The sequence below is a fragment of the Xyrauchen texanus genome, chromosome 4, assembly GCF_025860055.1.
Source record: "Xyrauchen texanus isolate HMW12.3.18 chromosome 4, RBS_HiC_50CHRs, whole genome shotgun sequence".
NCBI classification, from domain to species: Eukaryota; Metazoa; Chordata; class Actinopteri; order Cypriniformes; family Catostomidae; genus Xyrauchen; species Xyrauchen texanus.
Window position 1 is genome coordinate 20,768,874 of NC_068279.1, and position 18,939 is coordinate 20,787,812.

The 18,939-nt window shown below is 40.0% G+C and overlaps 1 protein-coding gene across 11 annotated transcripts in view; it reads right to left on the reverse strand.

The window, feature by feature from the left end:
- Positions 1-1,791: 1,791 nt before the first annotated feature.
- Positions 1,792-18,939, reverse strand: part of phldb1a (pleckstrin homology-like domain, family B, member 1a) — a 65,198-nt gene continuing 48,050 nt past the window's right edge. For 7 of the 11 annotated variants that reach the window (XM_052114225.1, XM_052114208.1, XM_052114228.1 and 4 more), the window contains 11 exons: positions 13,181-13,300; positions 12,741-12,899; positions 12,254-12,397; positions 10,598-10,699; positions 10,061-10,130; positions 9,611-9,887; positions 8,884-8,974; positions 8,366-8,512; positions 5,039-5,258; positions 3,367-3,452; positions 1,792-3,034 (listed from right to left, as the gene is read on the reverse strand). In XM_052114225.1, coding sequence (XP_051970185.1) covers positions 2,894-3,034; positions 3,367-3,452; positions 5,039-5,258; positions 8,366-8,512; positions 8,884-8,974; positions 9,611-9,887; positions 10,061-10,130; positions 10,598-10,699; positions 12,254-12,397; positions 12,741-12,899; positions 13,181-13,300 — 1,557 coding nt within the window. In that variant the 3' untranslated portion in view covers positions 1,792-2,893. The remainder of the gene's footprint in view (positions 3,035-3,366; positions 3,453-5,038; positions 5,259-8,365; positions 8,513-8,883; positions 8,975-9,610; positions 9,888-10,060; positions 10,131-10,597; positions 10,700-12,253; positions 12,398-12,740; positions 12,900-13,180; positions 13,301-18,939) is intronic. The other 4 variants (XM_052114250.1, XM_052114271.1, XM_052114260.1 and 1 more) reach the window with 3 other exon arrangements.

Here is an 18,939-nt window from a genome sequence, read left to right on the forward strand (position 1 = left end):
AGATGGTTACACTGTTATAGGATATTTTTTGTAACTATTAGTACTTTATTAGTAACTAAAGTAGCGTTAAGGGCTAGCAGTGTGTTCTTCTGAAAATTGTTTATAAAAGTGCTTGATGTCGTGTGGTCTTATGCGCACCCTGCATTAATCAATGTGTCAACGTCAGGTAACATTAAGTAAGATTGGATGGGGGGCACTAAAAATATGTTTTTGCCCTGGAGCTTTAAGTCTTTATATGCCACTGTACAAATATAAACACTGTCTTCTATCTTGGGTTACATTTATTTTTTTACTTTTTTATTACCTCTTTTAAGCACCTTTGTTTTACTCGGCAATAGACTAACAGCAAGTTCCTGTTTGATTTGATGTTTGCAAATATTTAATGAAAGGAGTTAGTTGGTACTTAATACATTTAAAATGAATGATTAGAGTTTCGCTAAAATATGCACTGAGTAGTTCTAATCCAAAAGTAATCAGATTAGATTACCTAAAAGTGTCATCTAAAAAATTACTGATTACAATTCCTGATAATTTACTTTTTACAATTTAAATTGTGTATTTTTAATCCGTACCGGATAACATTTCAGAATTAATCTACCCAGAACAAAAGGATTGGCGTTGTGAGGTACACTCTGTGTAAATAGAAATATCTACGCTTGTGTGCAGATGCTCGCTGGTTCACATAGATGGATTAAGTGGGTTGATCACAACTTCAAAGTGCAGGGCTCTTGATTCCCATGTGGGCCCTCAATTGTCTGCACTGATCTTCACCACTGGCTCAACAGTTGATCATGTCAGTTTAGTCCCCAGAGATTTGTGAGGTGTGAACCTTCCCCGTTTACTTTGATATGTGAGAATTCAGTTGCTGGATACACTGTCTTTGAAACTCTTCTTTGAATCTCATAGGTTAAATAGGTCTTATAGGTTTAATGAGTGTCTTTGTTAGTTGTTTACATGTTATGCTTTTGCTCCTAATTACATTTCTTAAAGTTTTAAACCTTTATTCATTTTGTTGTAAGTAGACCTACTAAAAAAATATAATTCCAGTCTTTGTATTTATTATATTCTGGGGGTTAATTCATTGTGCTTTTATGTTGTTTAACAATTTTGAAGGGAGATGAATTTGCATGATGTGATAAATTAATGGGTGGTGCTGCTAGTGTAGACAGATGGCATTATTACAGCGCTGATGACATTTGTAGTTGTATATTTAACTGTTATGGTAATGACTGGGTGAGAGGCAGAGAAGAAAACAAGCTCAGGGCCCGGGGCCTCAGCGGAACATAGATCCAGCCCTCACATCTGGAGCATGAAAACAGAGCTGAAGCAGAAAGACACGAAGGCTGATGCCCTCTACTGGGCATACTCCTAATGAACAAGAGCCCTGCAACAGAATTGTATCCATACAGCCTTAATCCCTCAATCAGTAAACAGCGAAATGCTATGAGGGGTTTTAACGTAAAAACCATTACCATAAAGAAACAATATAAAATTTCTCAATTATAGCCTTTTTTATACAGTAAAAAAGGGTTTCTTGGGGAATTTAACAGGTAGACAGATGTAACTGTTGTCTGGCTTAAGAAAACGATGTGCTCTGTGGTTTCAGGGAAGAGACATTTGAACAAAATGGCATATTAACAGAACCAACCCCTTGTAGCTTAAATTTGTCTATCTGACCTGGGTGGTTGACAGTTGTTTTCTTGCATAATTTCAACAAATGAAGTGTAGAATACTGTGAGAGGATCTTGTTATTTTTAGAATAGGTTTACTAAAATAAACAAAAGTGTTTCTTAATACTTTTTATTTGCCTCATAGTATATACTAATTGTTTCTGTCAAACTGAGAAAAAAACAACTATTTAGACAGACATGGTTAGTGATGTAACACTGATTTATCAAAAGTTTACACTGTTCATATAATTAACTTTGAGAATACCCAAGAGGATATCAATATTATGAATAGCACAATGAACAAAGAAATATGTGAATATAATCTCAAAGTGGCACATCCATACATTTTTAAAACCCCTGAAATAAAAGATGTGCAAATCAGATTACATATATACATACAGTGTCATCACAAAGCTTTGGCAAGACAAACTCTGTTAGAACTAGTGTAATAAGATTCATTTTAAAACACATAAAACATTTATTTTAATGGTCCCCCACCAAATAATATTTGCGAAGTTACAATTAAGGTAGCAGGCATAGAGTTATTTTTTGTTTTGCTTTAGCTGTTACTTGTCTTAGCACCTGAGCCATTCATTTAAGAATCTGCAGAAAAAATATATAAATTCAGACCAACAAAAAAGACAAAGACAATATGTAAAATGGAGTAAAATATCTTTCATGGTAATCAAACATGTGGATGCTGCCTTCTCACCTAAAACAGAGATTGTGAAATCTGTCTAATACATATTTAATCTAATCTCTTCCTTGTAATTATATCACTGCAACTAAATACCTAAGAGTAAATATAAGTGTTTGGTGTTGTAATTTACACCTGACGGCTTTGCATTGTAAAATGAAAGAGATACTGTATAAGTAATAAGAAAAAGAAAAAAGTAAGCATATAATTAATATGAAATGCAAATACTGTAAGCTCTGAACTCTGTCTTTGTATTGTAATACAAATAAAACTACAAAGTATTTCTCTATATTGTATAATATATGTTTTTCAGATTCTCTTTTAAGCCACATAAAATCTTAGCATCAGTTGCATAATAATTCATCATCAACTTCCAGTTCCTTTCTTGTCCCAATGAAACAGAGATCAGTCAGTGCTGGCTTAAGGTTTTGACAAAACTTGACACAATTTCACACAGGCTACATGTCCTGTTAAATTAGTCATGCTGCTCTCAGATAATTATAGGCATAGTCCCGCTATCTCGCCCTCAGGTCATAAACTGTGTGTAGCCCTCAGCACCTGTTACTATGACATCCATCCAAATTCGCATGGCTTCAGGAGATGGTGCCACCATGAAATAAAGTCGATCGTGAGTCTTTACACAAAAGGTCAGGGAAGGATTTGGACTCTGCAGGGACAGAAAAAGATATTGAGTGTGTACAAGTGTGTAGAAGATGGAGAATAACAGTAGAGCAGAAAAAAGGCAATGTCGCACACAAGTGAAAAAAGAAAGCATGACGAAATGTACATGAACATGAAGCTGACTTTGATCTCTTCTGCCGTCTGCTGTAAGAAATTCTCTTTATGAAAAGACGCCTATCTGATAAAACTTTCAAACTTTGCTGCTGTAGAGCGAGTTGTATTCTCTTGCTTTATGTAGAATGTTGATTTATTTATGTTGACAGTAAACAGGAGGTGTTGAAACAGTAAGGCATACAGTTCACATATTACTATGCTTACCTTAGTTGCGCTGCGCAGGTGATCATAATAGACCTCCTCGATGGCTTGGAAGTAAATGACACCCTTCAGTTTGGTCTCATGCTTATCTGAGAAGTAAATACCATGAGGAATTACAATAAAGAAAAATGTAAATGCTATGAATAGAAGAGCCTGCCTACTTTTTAGAAGATTATTGTACAGATCAGCTTTATTATTTATTTAGAGGGATCAAGAAGAGATTACAATTGCTTGTTCAAATTTACAGTTTGAACAGTATTATTACAGATATTACAAGATGGGTTTATTGGGATTTGTGTTACATAGTACATTTCTATGATAAATCACTCAAAGTCTGTCAAAGCTTTTTAAAAACAGTCAAAGCTTTGCTGCAGGGAATGAAAGAGCATGTAAAGTAGGCATTCATTCTAAAAGTGCACAAAGAGTGAATTCACCAAAAAAAGCATTGTTGTCTCAATTTAATGCTATATACCACCCACTGCACACAGCTACTTCACAAACTTTCCTTTTTACTTTTTTTTTTTGCAATTAACATATATCTTTGGACTGATTTTATCTCATAAACTGCACAGCTACTGAAGTATGACAGCCTCTAGTGAGCCCACTCACACGTATGTTAAATGTTAAGCTTTATTAGTTTCCTAATTTTATATTTTATCTTTCTAGCTTGCCTCTATTCGTTACGCAAATCTGCTTAGTAATGGGATAAATTGTTTTTGTGTTTCATGTTTTTAAAGTGTTTTAAGTGTGGTAATGTTGCTCAGAACTGAGCCAGGGGTAAATCTACACCCCCATCCCTCACAAACAGCAGGCTAGAGAAAGTATTGCAGTTTATTTCATCATCATCATCATCACTATCATCATCATCACTACTAACATGGGGAGTGAGGGGGTGAAAAGGCCACACACACAAGCAAAGTGTCTGTGTGAGAAAGAGAGTGCATCTAAAGGAAAGACAGGATGATCGAAAATTGAGAGAACTGAGATAAAATGTTTCACAAGAATTTGCCACTTCGTCAATGCCATAAAATTCAATTTTTTTTTTCTTGTTTAGCTTTTTTCTCCTCAGATATTACAATTTACTGTAAAGCAAGCCATATCAAAGACAAAACACATTTGCCCGCCCTCAAATTCACATCCAACACACTTCTGCATCAGTTACTAATTAAATTGGTAGTTTAATGTCTATCTAAACTTTTTCCAAAATTCCAAAGCTGTACTGAAAAAATTACAGAAAATCGCTCTATGGACCCTTTACAGAGACCATGATGAGGCATTTATCTACCTTAACTAGCAGCATAAATCTCGCAAACTTAAATTTATATTTTATTTATTGTAAATTTATAACAATATTCTTTGTGTTATATTGTGGTATTAATTAAAAGAAAATAGTCAACACTGCTGTGATAGGGTTTTGTTTACAGCTGCTGTGGAAGTGACTGTAAATTTGGCTTTTTCTTTGCCCCCCACTAAAGTCATGGAAATATAATGGTGTATTTTTTTCTTCTGCTGTTGGAGCAATTAGAACATAAAAATAATATTTGCTGTGGTGTCCCCTTCACTACTATAGAAGTTTACCTTGCTATATTTTACTTCCCTTATTCCAAACCCTGAAATGTGAAGGGGGAGCATTTGTAGCCATTGTAATCAGACATAAATACAATGATTCTCTTACCTATGTAATAAGAGAAGGTCCTTTTAAGACGATCGAAGACAAACCAGCGTTTTTTCCAGGATTTGATCTTGCCACCCATCTTCACAAGATGGCCCTTGCACATTTTCTCTGTAACAATGACATACGGACATGTGTCCACACAGTGGCCTGACGATTCCACGTGAGAACGCAGGTCAAACTCCTCTTTCCGAATAGGCAGGTAGCGCGTCATTGGCCGAGCCTGAGGAGGACAAAGCTCAGATTTATTTATTGTCCATCATATAAAAAGTGTTACCTCTAATATTAAAATAACAGTCACAAAATTTACATATTCTTATATGCATAACATGATAATGTGTTTACATATCAAATTTTGATTTGATCAAAATTATTTTGAAAGTTATGTGAAGTTTGTATTATCTCCTCTTTGCTTTTATACACAATTCATATTTATTGTTATAGTGAAAATCACAGCTATCTGTGTTTAAAACTGATGTGATGTTCTTAAAGTTAAAATACTTTCTTCAATCTCAGCTTAATATGCAGTAATTTATAAGTTGTTCATATGCCGATTTCCAAGAAAAGTGTAAACGCTGTGGCTCTTTGATGCTATCAAACATTATTCTATTTGATTGTCCCAACCAGCCCGGCACAGTGATATTGGCTCACCTAATGGTACTAGTTTGGGGCAGGTCTATCTGTTCAGCCAATGGCAGGATAGAGAGTATATGGGAAAGCTGTCTGAAAACAATTATTTTTTCAATTCCATTTGGTGATGCTAGTGGCAGAAATGATGCACTTCAACATTAAAACATTGGTGTCCTACTGCCCTGCCCTTCCTTGCCTCTGCCTCATTCCCCCTGCTTTTTCCTCCAAACTTATCTTCTTTCTGCTGTCTCCCTTTCACCATCTGTCTGCAAATCTCCACTCATCCACCTGCTGTGCAGAGCTGCTCTCTGTGCATTCATGCCTCCTGTCTGGCCCAGTAAAGCTGAGCCAATGACCTCATAAAGACTTTTAAAGAGCAACTCAAAACACTCGCTGACCTCAGGCTCAGAGCTTCACTGGTTAAGTAGACTGCTGTGCTAAGAGTTGTTCACAGACATTTAAACTGTCTGGTGAGTGCAGTCGCTACTCCACTGACACCAGTGTTTTCTCTGGACATTTTCTCTGCCTCTACTGAATCTGCAGAGCTGCTACTTAATCCACAGCTAAATAAATAGGTTTTCTCCATGTAGGCCTATACGCTTCCCCTGGGAGATATTATCAGGAATTGTGGAATAAGCTACTGCTTACCGACATCTTCAACATCTCTCTGAGCAGCGCCATCGTTCCAACGTGCTTCAAGGCCACCACCATCATCCCCATGCCAAAGAAGTCTTCAGTGTCCTGCCTCAACGACTACCGTCCCGTCGCACTTACACCCATCATCATGAAGTGCTTCGAAAGGCTCATCATGAGGCACATTAAGACCCAGCTGCCCCCTCACTAGACCCACTGCAGTTTGCGTATCGTCCAAACCGTTCAACGGACGATGCCATCACCACAACCCTCCATCTGGCCCTCACCCACCTAGACAATAAGGACTCATACGTTCGAATGCTGTTCATAGATTTCAGCTTAGCATTCAACACAATCATTCCCCAGCACCTGATTGGAAAGCTGAACCTACTGGGCCCGGACACCTCCCTCTGCAACTGGATCCTGGACTTCCTGACTGGGAGACCTCAGTCAGTCCGGATCGGGAACAGCATCTCCACCACCACCACACTGAGCACTGGGGCCCCCCAGGGCTGTGTGCTCAGTCCACTGCTGTTCACTCTGCTGACTCACGAATGTGCAGCAATGCACAGCTCGAACCACATCATCAAGTTCGCCGATGACACGACCGTGGTGGGTCTCATCAGCAAGAACGACGAGTCAGCATACAGAGAGGAGGTGCAGCGGCTGACGGACTGGTGTAGAGCCAACAACCTGTCCCTGAATGTCGACAAAACAAAAGAGATGGTTGTTGACTTTAGGAGAGCACAAGGTGAACACACTCCGCTGAACATCGACGTCTCCTCTGTGGAGATCGTCAAGAGCACCAAATTCCTTGGTGTTCACCTGGTGGAGAACCTCACCTGGTCCCTCAACACCAGCTCTATCACCAAGAAAGCCTAGCAGCGTCTCTACTTTCTTCGAAGGCTGAGGAAAGCACATCTCCCACCCCCCATCCTCACTACATTCTATAGAGGGACTATTGAGAGCATCCTGAGCAGCTGCATCACTGCCTGGTTTGGGACTTGCACCGTTTCGGACCGCAAAGCCCTGCCGAGGATAGTGAAGACAGCTGAGAAGATCATTGGGGTCTCTCTTCCCTCCATCAAAGACATTTACAAAAAACACTGTATCCGCAAAGCAACCAGCATTGTGGACGACCCCACACACCCCTCACACAAACTCTTTATCCTCCTGCCGTCTGGCAAGAGGTAACGAAGCATTCGGGCCCTCACGGCCAGACTGTGTAACAGCCTCTTCCCCCAAGCCATCAGACTCCTCAATACTCAGAGACTGGTTTGACACACACACACACACGTTTCCTGAGCTGCACTTTAATTACTGTCACTTTATAACTGTCTGCTACCTAAATAACTGCTATGTGCTTAGAACACTATTTTATAGTATGTTATGTTTATGTTTTTAGAAACTGTCATCTTTTTGCACTACTGTGTACTGGTCGGCGCTGCACTGTGTCTATTGTCCTGTTCATTGTCAGAAATTTGTTGTACTGTCCCGTACTTTTTGCACATGTTTGCACGTGCACTTTATATAGGTATATATATATAGGTATTTTATATAGGTATTTTAATTTGTTGTGTAGTCTCATGTGGTCCTGTGTTGGTCCTTTGTTGTTTTTATGTAGCACCATGGTCCTGGAGGAATGTTGTCTCGTTTTGCTGTGTACTGTACTAACTGTATATGGTTGAAACGACAATAAAAACCACTTGACTTGACTTGACTTGCTATGTAGACGATACACAACTTTATATTTCTTCAAAACCTGATGAGATTTCACAATTCTCGAAATTAGCAGAGTGTATCAATGAAATAAAAGATTGGATGGCCAGAAATTTCCTTCTACTCAATTCTGACAAAACAGAGGTACTAATTATTGGACCAAAAAATAAGCCACTACAATATCATTTGACTCTCGATGAAACATATTATAAATTGTTGCCTTTTTACCTGAGAGGGAAATTTGAGAATGTCATTCAAATTAACTAGCGTTCGCCTTTTTTTTTTCGACAACTGATCCAAAATTTTTTCATTTTCCAAATCTATACATGTTAAACATCTTCACTCTACCTGAGAACACTGTTTCTCCCTCATTTTGACCTCTTCCTCCACAAGTCTCTGTCTGTGTGCAGTCTCATCCTGCAACCTCCTTTCCACCTCCTCCCGCCTCCTTCTCTCAACATCCAGCAGTTGCTTTCGTGCCTGAACTTCCCTCTCCTGATAAAGAAACAGACAAATTAAGACACCGAGGTGGTTCAAATCTACACTGAGAAGATTTAATAGGCAATTGTAGGGGGGGAAAAACACACACCAATACATAATATACACAAAGCGTGGTGACTGGGGATGCATGAAAAAATTATTTGCTTAGAGATTATCGGAGTGAGTATTACTGTCGGAGAGCTTGTTAAGATCCAGCCTTTCATGTCCATCACTCTTTGTAGGTAAGCAACAATCTTTAATGCAGTTATGCCAAAGGGACCAAAAGGGCTTCCTTTTTAAATTAATGAAAAAGATCTCATTTATATGAGAGACAGGGAGAGGTATGGATTATATTTCACAGACAATTAAAGTTTAATGGTACTCACTCGACTCTCCACCAGTCTGGCTTTCTCCTGCTGGGCCTCCTTCAACATCTTCTCCATCTCCTCCAGCCTCAGTCCTGCCAGCCCATTGCCACTGAGAGTGAAACACACAATGCGTTACTGTAGCTGTGGAAGATTCTTGCAGCAGAGGAAGACATTTGGACCGAGTGCTCAAATTTTGGACAGATCATAGCTTGCTTCATTTATAGAGGCATCTTTTGTGTCGATTATTATGTGATGTTTTTCTGGTTTTACATTTAGCAAGGACCAGCAAGTTTTTTTTGATGGAGCTCTTTTACAATTTCCAAAAATAAAGGCTGAGTAGGGTGTGAACTTTGTTGTAGGAGTTAAAAACTGCTGAAACATTTAAGTTACATGCGAGAATGAGTGGTGAAAGCTACTTGCTCAGACTATCGATATTGAAAGGTAGGCAAATAACAGAGAATATCTTTTCATGACACATGACGAAACACCTGAGGTCTCCATGGCTCCAAGGAGCATAAGCTGTAAAATTACATTCTGTGCTTGTTCTGCCTCAGGACTAGTGCAAACTTTGAAGATGAGAAGAATAGCATGTCTCTTTGTATGGACGTATGTGTTGTCATGGAAACAACCCAGGAACTATTCTGGGAAGAGGATGAAAAAAACATTTATGGGGAACTTGGTCAGCGTGACCCATTGTCAGGGGAATGGAGGCAGAACGAAGGGTTCCCCGACAACTGCATCTCACCTATCAGGTGAGCAGGCGGAGTTGTTGCCAGTAGATACGCTGGTCTCCACGCTGTCAGAGCTCTCCAGACTCAGAGTGTCATAAGTTGATTCTCCAGTTGGGGGTGCCTGGTGGTGCAGAATAGAATAGTGTATCATGGGAGCTCCTGAAGATGGAAAAGAAATGTTGAGCTGGGAGTGAGAGCCCTGTGGTGCCCCCCAATGTCTTTGAGACTCTATCTCAGGCCTCTGTTTAGAATCTGTAGGGTGGATTCTGGAATCATCACATGCATAGATCCCTGGAGACAAACACACAAATAAAAAAAATAAAAACTGAATTGTACAGTTTTTCTACAATTACCTTTAGGATTACATCAACCTAACCCACCATCAGTTTCATTATCAGAACAACAATCAATAATTCACCAGTATTCAAATGTTTCCAAACTCATTTTAGTGAATGGTAGCCTACCTCTGCCCTGCAGATCCAACTGTCTCCTGGAGTCTAAGTCCAAATAAGCAGGAGATAGATCTGGAAGACTCTTTAGATAATTATAAAGAGATAAATTGAGACGATAAATTGGTTAAAGCTTTAATTCACCCATAAATGTAAAGTCTGTCATGATTTACTACCCCTTATGTTATTCAAAACTCATCTAACCTTCTTTCTTTCATTCACAGAATATTAGATATACAGTATATTAGTGCATCACCATTGCATCTTTTTTCCATACAATGAAAGTGAACGTTGACTGAGATCATTTTTTCAGTTCCATGGTAAAAAGTAAGTCATAAGGGTTTTGAACGATACGAGGATGAGTAAATTAGACCGAATATTCATTTCTGGGTGAACTATCCATTTAACAGTGCAGGCTAAACACTTGTATTAAAGAACACACAAACAAACTGTCTTCATATTGTAATCTGTATATTGTGGCATTTCTAGCAACACTCTGATCTAAAAAAAAAAAATGTATGACCTTCAGAGGTTACATGAAAATCATCTCACTTTAGTGGGTGTGTTTCTCCCTGATGTGATCATGCTGGGTGGCGGGGGAGTGAAGGTGCCATTAGTCTGTCCCAACTCTCCATCTTGCATAAACTTGGAGATCTGAAAACAAAACAAAAGATCTAAAAAAGATCTTATTCAGAATCAGAATGAGCTTTATTGCCAAGCGTTCTCACGTACACAAGGAATTTGTTTTGGTGATAGGAGAACAAAGTGCACACAGAACATTAATAGAATATAAAACGAGGTAAGAATATAAATAGATATACATATAACAGGACATATACCGGTAACATAATGCCGTATGTACATGTGCAAGTGGTAATGTATGTGCAAGGTAAGGGTATGTACAGTTATTGAATCAAATATATGAATTGCAGTATATATGAAAGTACACGAGATATGTATTTACATTATTGCACTATGAGGGAGTCCTGAGGCAGTGTTATTGTTCATGAGGAAAATCACACTGCTTCAATAGATCACTGCTCCAGGAGGTGTTTGTGTGTGTGTGAAGTGAAGATCAGAGCGGGGAGGGGTGAGAGACTGGGCTTTTCAAACCTGCAGTAAAACACATTCAGTTCATCAGCCATTAGTAGACTCTCTACAGAACGAGGGGGAGATTTCTTGTAGTTGGTGATGCTTAAAGCTGCACGTAGGACGGAGCAATATGCATCCTTTACAGTGGTGTAGCAGTGGTCCAATATATTTATATCTCTGGTGGGGCATGTGATGTGTTGTTTGTATTTTGGCAGTCCACAGGTGAGGTTAGCTTTATAAAATCTCCCAGAATAATAATAAGAGTGTTGTTGCTGGTTGTCTGTGATGTGATCAGCCAGCTGTTGCAATGATGCATTTATGCATGCTTGTGGTGGGATATAAACACTCACCAGAATAAACAAGGAAAATTCCTGTGGCGAGTATAAAGGCTTGCAGTATTATTTACAGAAGCGCTATCTTAAAGTTTTGACTATAATGACAACAAGGCTAAGAGGGATTGACTTACAATCACTTCAATGGGATTAACTGTAAAGTGTTTTGGATCATTCCGCTGATGAAACACTGAAAAAAGCATCTTTCCAAGAAAGTTCAGTTGAGAAAAAAACTCCAGAAAACATGATCTAGGAGCTTTATACAGCACATGCCACTGAAGAGACTGTAATTCTATCCCTCAAAGCCTCATTCACATCAAAAATGATATATGGCACTACTGCAAATAATGTCTAAGAACACACTAACATACAGTAAGGTCAAACGAAGAACACAACACCATAGTCAAAACACCTGGCAATGAAGAGGTAACTTCTTACACATTGCCTTATGTACTGTCTTTCGTGTAATATAAAATAAAAAAAAACAACGTGTAATTATTTCTGGGCAGTTTTGTAACAAAAGGACATTCGCCATAGCACAGATACATCTATTTGATGAGTGTTATTTAATCTAAAGTGTTTGCTCATCTGCAGTATGTCTCTAAAATGCTCCTTTAAAGATATTTATCAGATATTTGTTCACAATAATTGAATGTGATGCTTTCCAGGTGATCTCTTATAGATTTATCAATGCATTTCAAAGTACTGGTACAAAGATAGGGAACTTAGGGACAGACAAGGTAGGCAAAGCAGAAGAGAAGACAGGCAAATGAGAAGAGTTTACCTGCATAGGTTTACGTGAGGAAAGACATTTGGCTGGCAGAGGGGGAGGGCAGCCATGACTGGGCTCCCCTGCTGCCATGATTTCCTGGTACCAGCGCTCTGAATCTAGCCTGGGGATTGAAGGCCTACTCCATGCATGCTGTGTCTGAAGTGTATCCAGGGAAAGGGAGTATGGATGGAGAAAAGGGGGGAAAGAATTGATACAGGGAGGATGAAGGAACAAGGAAAAAGTAATTGGAAAGAGGTGACGCATGCATTCAAAGAACTGAACTGAACACAGCAAGTCTGCAATCCAGTGGTATTTAGGATCAGAAAATTAAAGTATGTCTTTAAAAGAGATATTAATTAGGTTTAAAACCAAACAGTCGACCCCACTTTATTCTGTTCTGTTCACACACCGCTCTAACTGAACAAGTGAAAAATGACAACTGCTACAGTGAAAAAAAATTATTATACAGACAACAGGAAATAGTGGATGGTGCACACACCTCAACAGGAAGTGACTGGGAGGAGCCACACTGGGATGTGTGGCTGAAGTGGAAAGGGTCAGTGACAATAGCTTGGAGTGATTGGACAGAAGATGAAGGGGAGGGGTCAACCCTTGGCATCCCGAACAACTGGTTTAATTGATTGACTGTCACATACTCCTTTAATACGATCAGAACATTGCACACGCACACACAAAATTAATTGATGGCATTTTAGGTATACAAAAGCATAAAAAGTCAGACAGCTGGAATAGCAAAAGCAGAAGCTACAACAATAACAAAGGCAACTGGAAAGAAAGGTGAGAAGTATATCAGTTAAGAGAAAAGATCCAGTGGGTAATTCTGAAAGTAACTAAGTGGCACTGGAAAAGGATACAAGAGATGGAAAATCAAGGAAAAGCATTCTGTCATGGATTAAAGAGTGACTGGAGGAGTCATACCTCACGAGGTGTGTCTGATATTACAGCCAGCGGGAGACAGAAAGTGTTAGGGGAGGCAGTTTGGGCTGGGAAACATCCATTCCCATACATCTTATATACATCAGAGAGTTTGAGGTATTCCTGAGCACACATTCATCCATACACACATACATACATAAAGGACACAAGTTAATATCTCAAATGACATACGAAGAGCTACACAATAAGTCTTCATGCACACACAACGATAAAAAAGTATGCTTACACCCACAATGTAAAAACATTTTCTTAAAACAGTATTTTGATTTATTTTCCAGCTAAATAACATCTTATAAAATAAGGTAATTAGTTTTTTTATTATTGATTTAAGCATATATCTCAAAACATTAATTTACTTCTTAATAAAAGGTCTCTGAAAACAAGTCTTAATATCTTTAATATGTAATTTTGCTTATAGAAAATTATTATTTTTTTAAAGATAAGTTGTTGTTTTTTTTTTTACTGGAAAACAAAACAAAAATACTGATTAAAGGAATATTCTTGGTTCAATACAAGGTAAGCTCAATCAACAACATTTGTAGCATAATGTTGATTACCACAAAAATAAACTTGTCCCTTCTTTTCTTAAAAAAATAAAAAGTAAAAATCTGTGTTACAGAGAGGCATTTACAATGGAAGTGAATTTGGGCCAATTTCTGAACATTAAAATTCTCACTTTTTCAAAAGTATAACCACAAGACAAACAATATCTGTGTTGACATATTTTTAGATTCATAAAATCACTTTCTAACCTTCTTTCTAATCTGTCTAAAGTTATTGCCAACATTGCCATGATGGTGTAATGTCAACAACCCCTAAAACCCTACAATGACTGTAAAAATATCAATTTAAACAACTTCACAGCTAAAATAATACATGAGTATTAACAGACGAATGAATGTAAGTGCTTTTAAAAAATGTCAAGTTTCACATTTCTGTGATTAAACTAGGGCTGCAACTAACTATTGTTTTGATAATCGATTAATCTAACGATTATTAGAACGATTATTCGACTATTCAGCGTTTATTGCAAAGATTAATCATTAGCTCTTAACCAGTTATTAACAATAAAAAGGACCAAATCATCTTTTCAAAATACCTCTAAATGACATTCACTGAATTATAAGAAAAAAATTCACTGCAAAAAAAACTGATGTTATCAACTGTTTTTGTCTTGTTTTCCATTCAAAATTGTAAAAAAAATATACATTTACTTGAGAAGCAACATATAAGATATTTAGACTTGCTTTAATATAAATATAATGTATTTTGTATATAAGTGTATTTTTGCAATTGGTTATACTTCTGCGAGTGCAGTAAAAGACAAAATATACTTATATTCAAGATCTATTCTCTAAAAGCATGTCTAAATATATTATATGCTGCTTCTCAGGTGAATCCATCTTTTTTTTAAGGATTTTTAAATATTTTTATTTTTAATATTATATTCAACGTTCTCAGATAACAATTTTTTCTTCTTCAGTATAGTTCCTAAAGTAAATGTACATTGTTTAAATTAGTTTTAGATATTTTTATTGGAAAACAAGACAAAACAAATCATAAACGTATTTTGTTGCTGTGTATAATAAGGCGAAGACTACCCTCTCTCACCTGTTTGTTCACTTCAATCCATCTTTAACTCACAAAAAAAACCTCTTATTAATAAAGCTGCTTATTGCCAATTTTCTTCACAATAACAAATGCACAGTGACATATATTATGATTCAATAAGTCACGAGCCATCGCATTATAATCTAGCTGCATTAAGTGTGCGCGCTCAAGGCATGAGCATCCCCACAACAGAGTGTGTCTCAGCCGGGAGCAGTTTCAATCTCCCCCCCCTTAGATCGGGACATTTGTGCAACTCACAGAAGAGGCGTTGATCGCACAGACAAATGCCAGTTTCGGAGTTTGTCGAACAACGTCGACTAATCATTTCAGCCCTAGTTTAAACCCTCCAAAAATTGGCCTCATTCACTTTCATTGTAAGTGACTCACTGTAACCTCATTTGTAACCACAAAGGATGGACAAATTATTGTGATAATCAACATTATTTCACAAATGCAGCCAATTGAACTTAATTTATGTTAAACACGGAACAATCCTTTAAGACCATGATTTTTTCCAATACATTTTTCAAAAACACAAGCAGCATGTATGCAGAATGTGTCAATCTCCACTATCCCTGCACTATGACTGACCACAGCACTGTAAAAAAGAATCGATGAGCAAACTTACAAATTAAATTCAACATGATGCAGTATGATTTTTGGGTTCTCTCAACAACGTTTCAATAATTGTGCTAAGTAACATTGCTTTGTTTAGTCAATGTGAATTTGTTTGTTCACTAAATGCAAAAATTATTGTTGAGAGAACTACTAATTTCTAATTCAGTGAACTGACAATTCACAATGTGAGAACTTTCATTTTATCACCATTTAAAGTACTTTTACATGAAGTTACCAGCAATCATTGTTTCTGAAAAGAGAGGTATGTCTTGTGAGGCAAGGTGGTATGAACAATAGTTTTATGTATACACACAATAGACCTCAATCCTTAACACACAAACCTAAATAATGGTGACAGTCAACAAACCTCTTAAAGTTAAAAGATGAGCTCCTAATATAACCACACAACTATTAACTAACAGTGCCAAAAAACAAAAACAACGACAACAAAAAACATAAATAAAATCAGCAAATGGCAAGAAACAAGCCTAAAACACTAACCACATAATTTATTCATGTTGCAATGCATGCTGGAACTCACATCACCAACACTGTTCAACATGAAATTGTTTGTTCAGACAACTGAGAACTATTGGGGTACTATTGTTGGTCTAACCTGTGTTTTTATATAGATGCAAAGAAATTTAAATTTTGAGTTTCTGTGACTCAAAAAACCCACAAGCTGGATAAAATGCAATTAAATATTTTACAGTGATTGATTACTACTACAGACCAGGGGCCTGGCCACAACAGAGGTCATGCTGGATTGAGGCAAGCACCAGTAAACAACACAGTAAACACAAAGTGTAAACACTAGGACCTGTGTCCTGTTTGTATTTTAACTGTAGCTGTTGTTAGAACAGCTGACAAATGCTCATGAAACAAACATCACAAGTAGCCCACAACTTAAAAAAGTCCTACAAACATTCAAGGCATGACAAATGAACATCTATTTATCTATTTAGTATAGTATGTTTGTCCTCATGATGTTTCCTGCAGGCCACATTAGCCAAAAACAAACATTTTACTTATAAAGTGTAAAATAACTAAATGATATAAGGGAGCATGGTCAGCTGGTCATAATAAAATAAACCCAAACAGGATGATCAGTATCTTGTATCGAGGTCTTACAACAACCTGTAGGGTTTTTTTTTTCTCAATAATGACAAAAGTCTAGGTTACGTATGTAACCTCCGTTCCCCGATGGAGGGAACGAGACGTTGTGTCAGATAAGCGACACTAGGGGTCTCTCTTGAGCACCGATATTCACCTCTGGACTATGAAAAAAGGCCAATGAGAGATGGCAACCAGTATTTGCATGTCCCGCCCCCGGACATACGGGTATTTAAGCGGCGCAAATACGGGAGTTCATTCAGGATTTTTCTGAGGAGCCGGAAATGGTCCGGCCACAACAGTGACTCGGCTCAGCGACGTGGCAGGGGAGACACAACGTCTCGTTCCCTCCATCGGGGAACGGAGGTTACATACGTAACCTAGACGTTCCCCTTCTGTCGCTCTCTCCACGTTGTGTCAGAGAAGCGACACTAGGGGTCCACTTATAACAGCGCCATCAGGATTCCTTATCGTTACCCCGGAAGGGGGAACAAGGTGCTGGCTGCCAACCTGGGAACGGGCCAAGCCTGGCCGGGCCGCTTTTCTCTCTATGTTTCTCGCATAGAGCAACTTAGGCCGGGGCCCTTACACGCATTGAGGGAAGGGGGTCTTAGCCCTTATTCAGGGCGGAGAAGACCCTGCGGAGGCCACGCCTACCCCAGAGGGGAGGCAAGTTTAAGTGGCAAAACCATCAGAGGCCTGACTTAGGGCCTATGTGGAAAAGTTGGTGCGGTGGTGGATCCAGCCTATAGAGGGGGGAACATACAGCACGGCAACCGAGGCAGCCGTGACTGCCTAAGGGAAGCACGGAGTCCACTCGCCAGAGGGGACAGAACCGTGGCGTTACACACAGGGGCTAGATCTTCCGCGATCCCGGCCCAGGGGCCAGACGTGGAGGTTCCAGAGGTCTGGGTGTGGGTGCCAGAGCGTGCCCCATCCCTGAGAAAGAAGATCCTTCCTCAGGGGAATTCGCCAGGGAGGGGCTGTCATGAGGAGCGTGAGGTCCGAAAACCAAGTCAGGGTAGGCCAATAGGGGGCTACCAGAATGACTTGCTCCTCGTCCTCCCTGAACTTGCATAGCACCTGTGCAAGAAGGCTCACTGGGGGAAATGCGTGCTTAGCAGCCCTCGAGGCCAGCTGTGTGCCAGCGCATCTGCCCCGAGGGGAGCCTCTGTCCAGGCATACCAGAGCGGGCAGTGGGAGGTTTCTTGGGAGGCAAACCGGTCTACCTGAGCCTTGCCGAACCGGTCCCAAATCAGCTGGACCGACTGGGGGTGGAGCCTCCACTCCCCGCCAGGCAAGCTTTGTCTTGACAGCGCATCCGCTATCACATTGAGGTTGCCAGGGATGTGAGTGGCACGCAGTGACTCCTGTCGCTGCTGACTCCAAAGGAGGAGACGACGGGCGAGCTGTGACATGTGGGGGGAGCATACTCCGCCATGGCGGTTTATGTAGGCTACGACCGTGGTGCTGTCTGTCCTGACTAGGACGTGTTTGTTCCGAGTTAACGGGAGAAACTTCTGCAGGGCTAGACAAACAGCCAGCAGCTCTAGGCAGTGTATGTGCCAGCGCAGCGTGCCTCGGTTCCACCGGCCTGCGGCTGCGCGCCCGTTGCACACGGCACCCGAACCCAATTTGGAAGCATCGGTTGTGACCAGAACGTGTCGGGACACCTGCTGCAAGGGTACACCTGCCCTTAGAAAGCAGAGGTCTGTCCAGGGTTTGAAGGTTTAGCGGCAGGCAGAAGTAACTTTTATGTTGTGCGTGCCGCGGTGCCATGCTCGTCTCGGGACTCGAGTCCAGAGCCAGTGCTGAAGTGGTCTCATATGCATCAACCCCAGCGGCGCGGCCGCCGCGGAGGATGCCATATGCCCCAGGAGCTGTTGGAAATGTTTTAGCGGGACCACGGTGCCTGGCTTGAAGGAAGCGAGGCATTTCAGCACTGACTGAGCACGCTCGTTGGAGAGACGTGCTGTCATTGAGACTGAGTCTAACTCCAGACCGAGAAAAGAGATGCTCTGGACCGGGAGAGCTTGCTCTTTTCCGGTTGACCTGAAGCCCCAAGCGGCTGAGGTGCCTGAGCACCTGGTCTCTGTGTGCGCATAGTAACTCTCGAGAGTGAGCCAGTATGAGCCAGTCGTCGAGGTAATTGAGTATGCGTATGCCGGCTACTCGGAGCGGGGCAAGAGCTGCCTCTGCGACTTTCGTGAAGACGCGAGGTGACAGAGACAGGCCGAAGGGGAGGACTTTGTACTGATACGCCTGGCCGTCGAACGCGAACCGTAGGAAGGGTAGATGTCGAGGGCAAATTGAGACGTGGAAGTACGCGTCCTTCAGGTCTACCGCTGCGAACCAATCTAGATGCCGGATGCCAGATAGAATTTGTTTCTGGGTGAGCA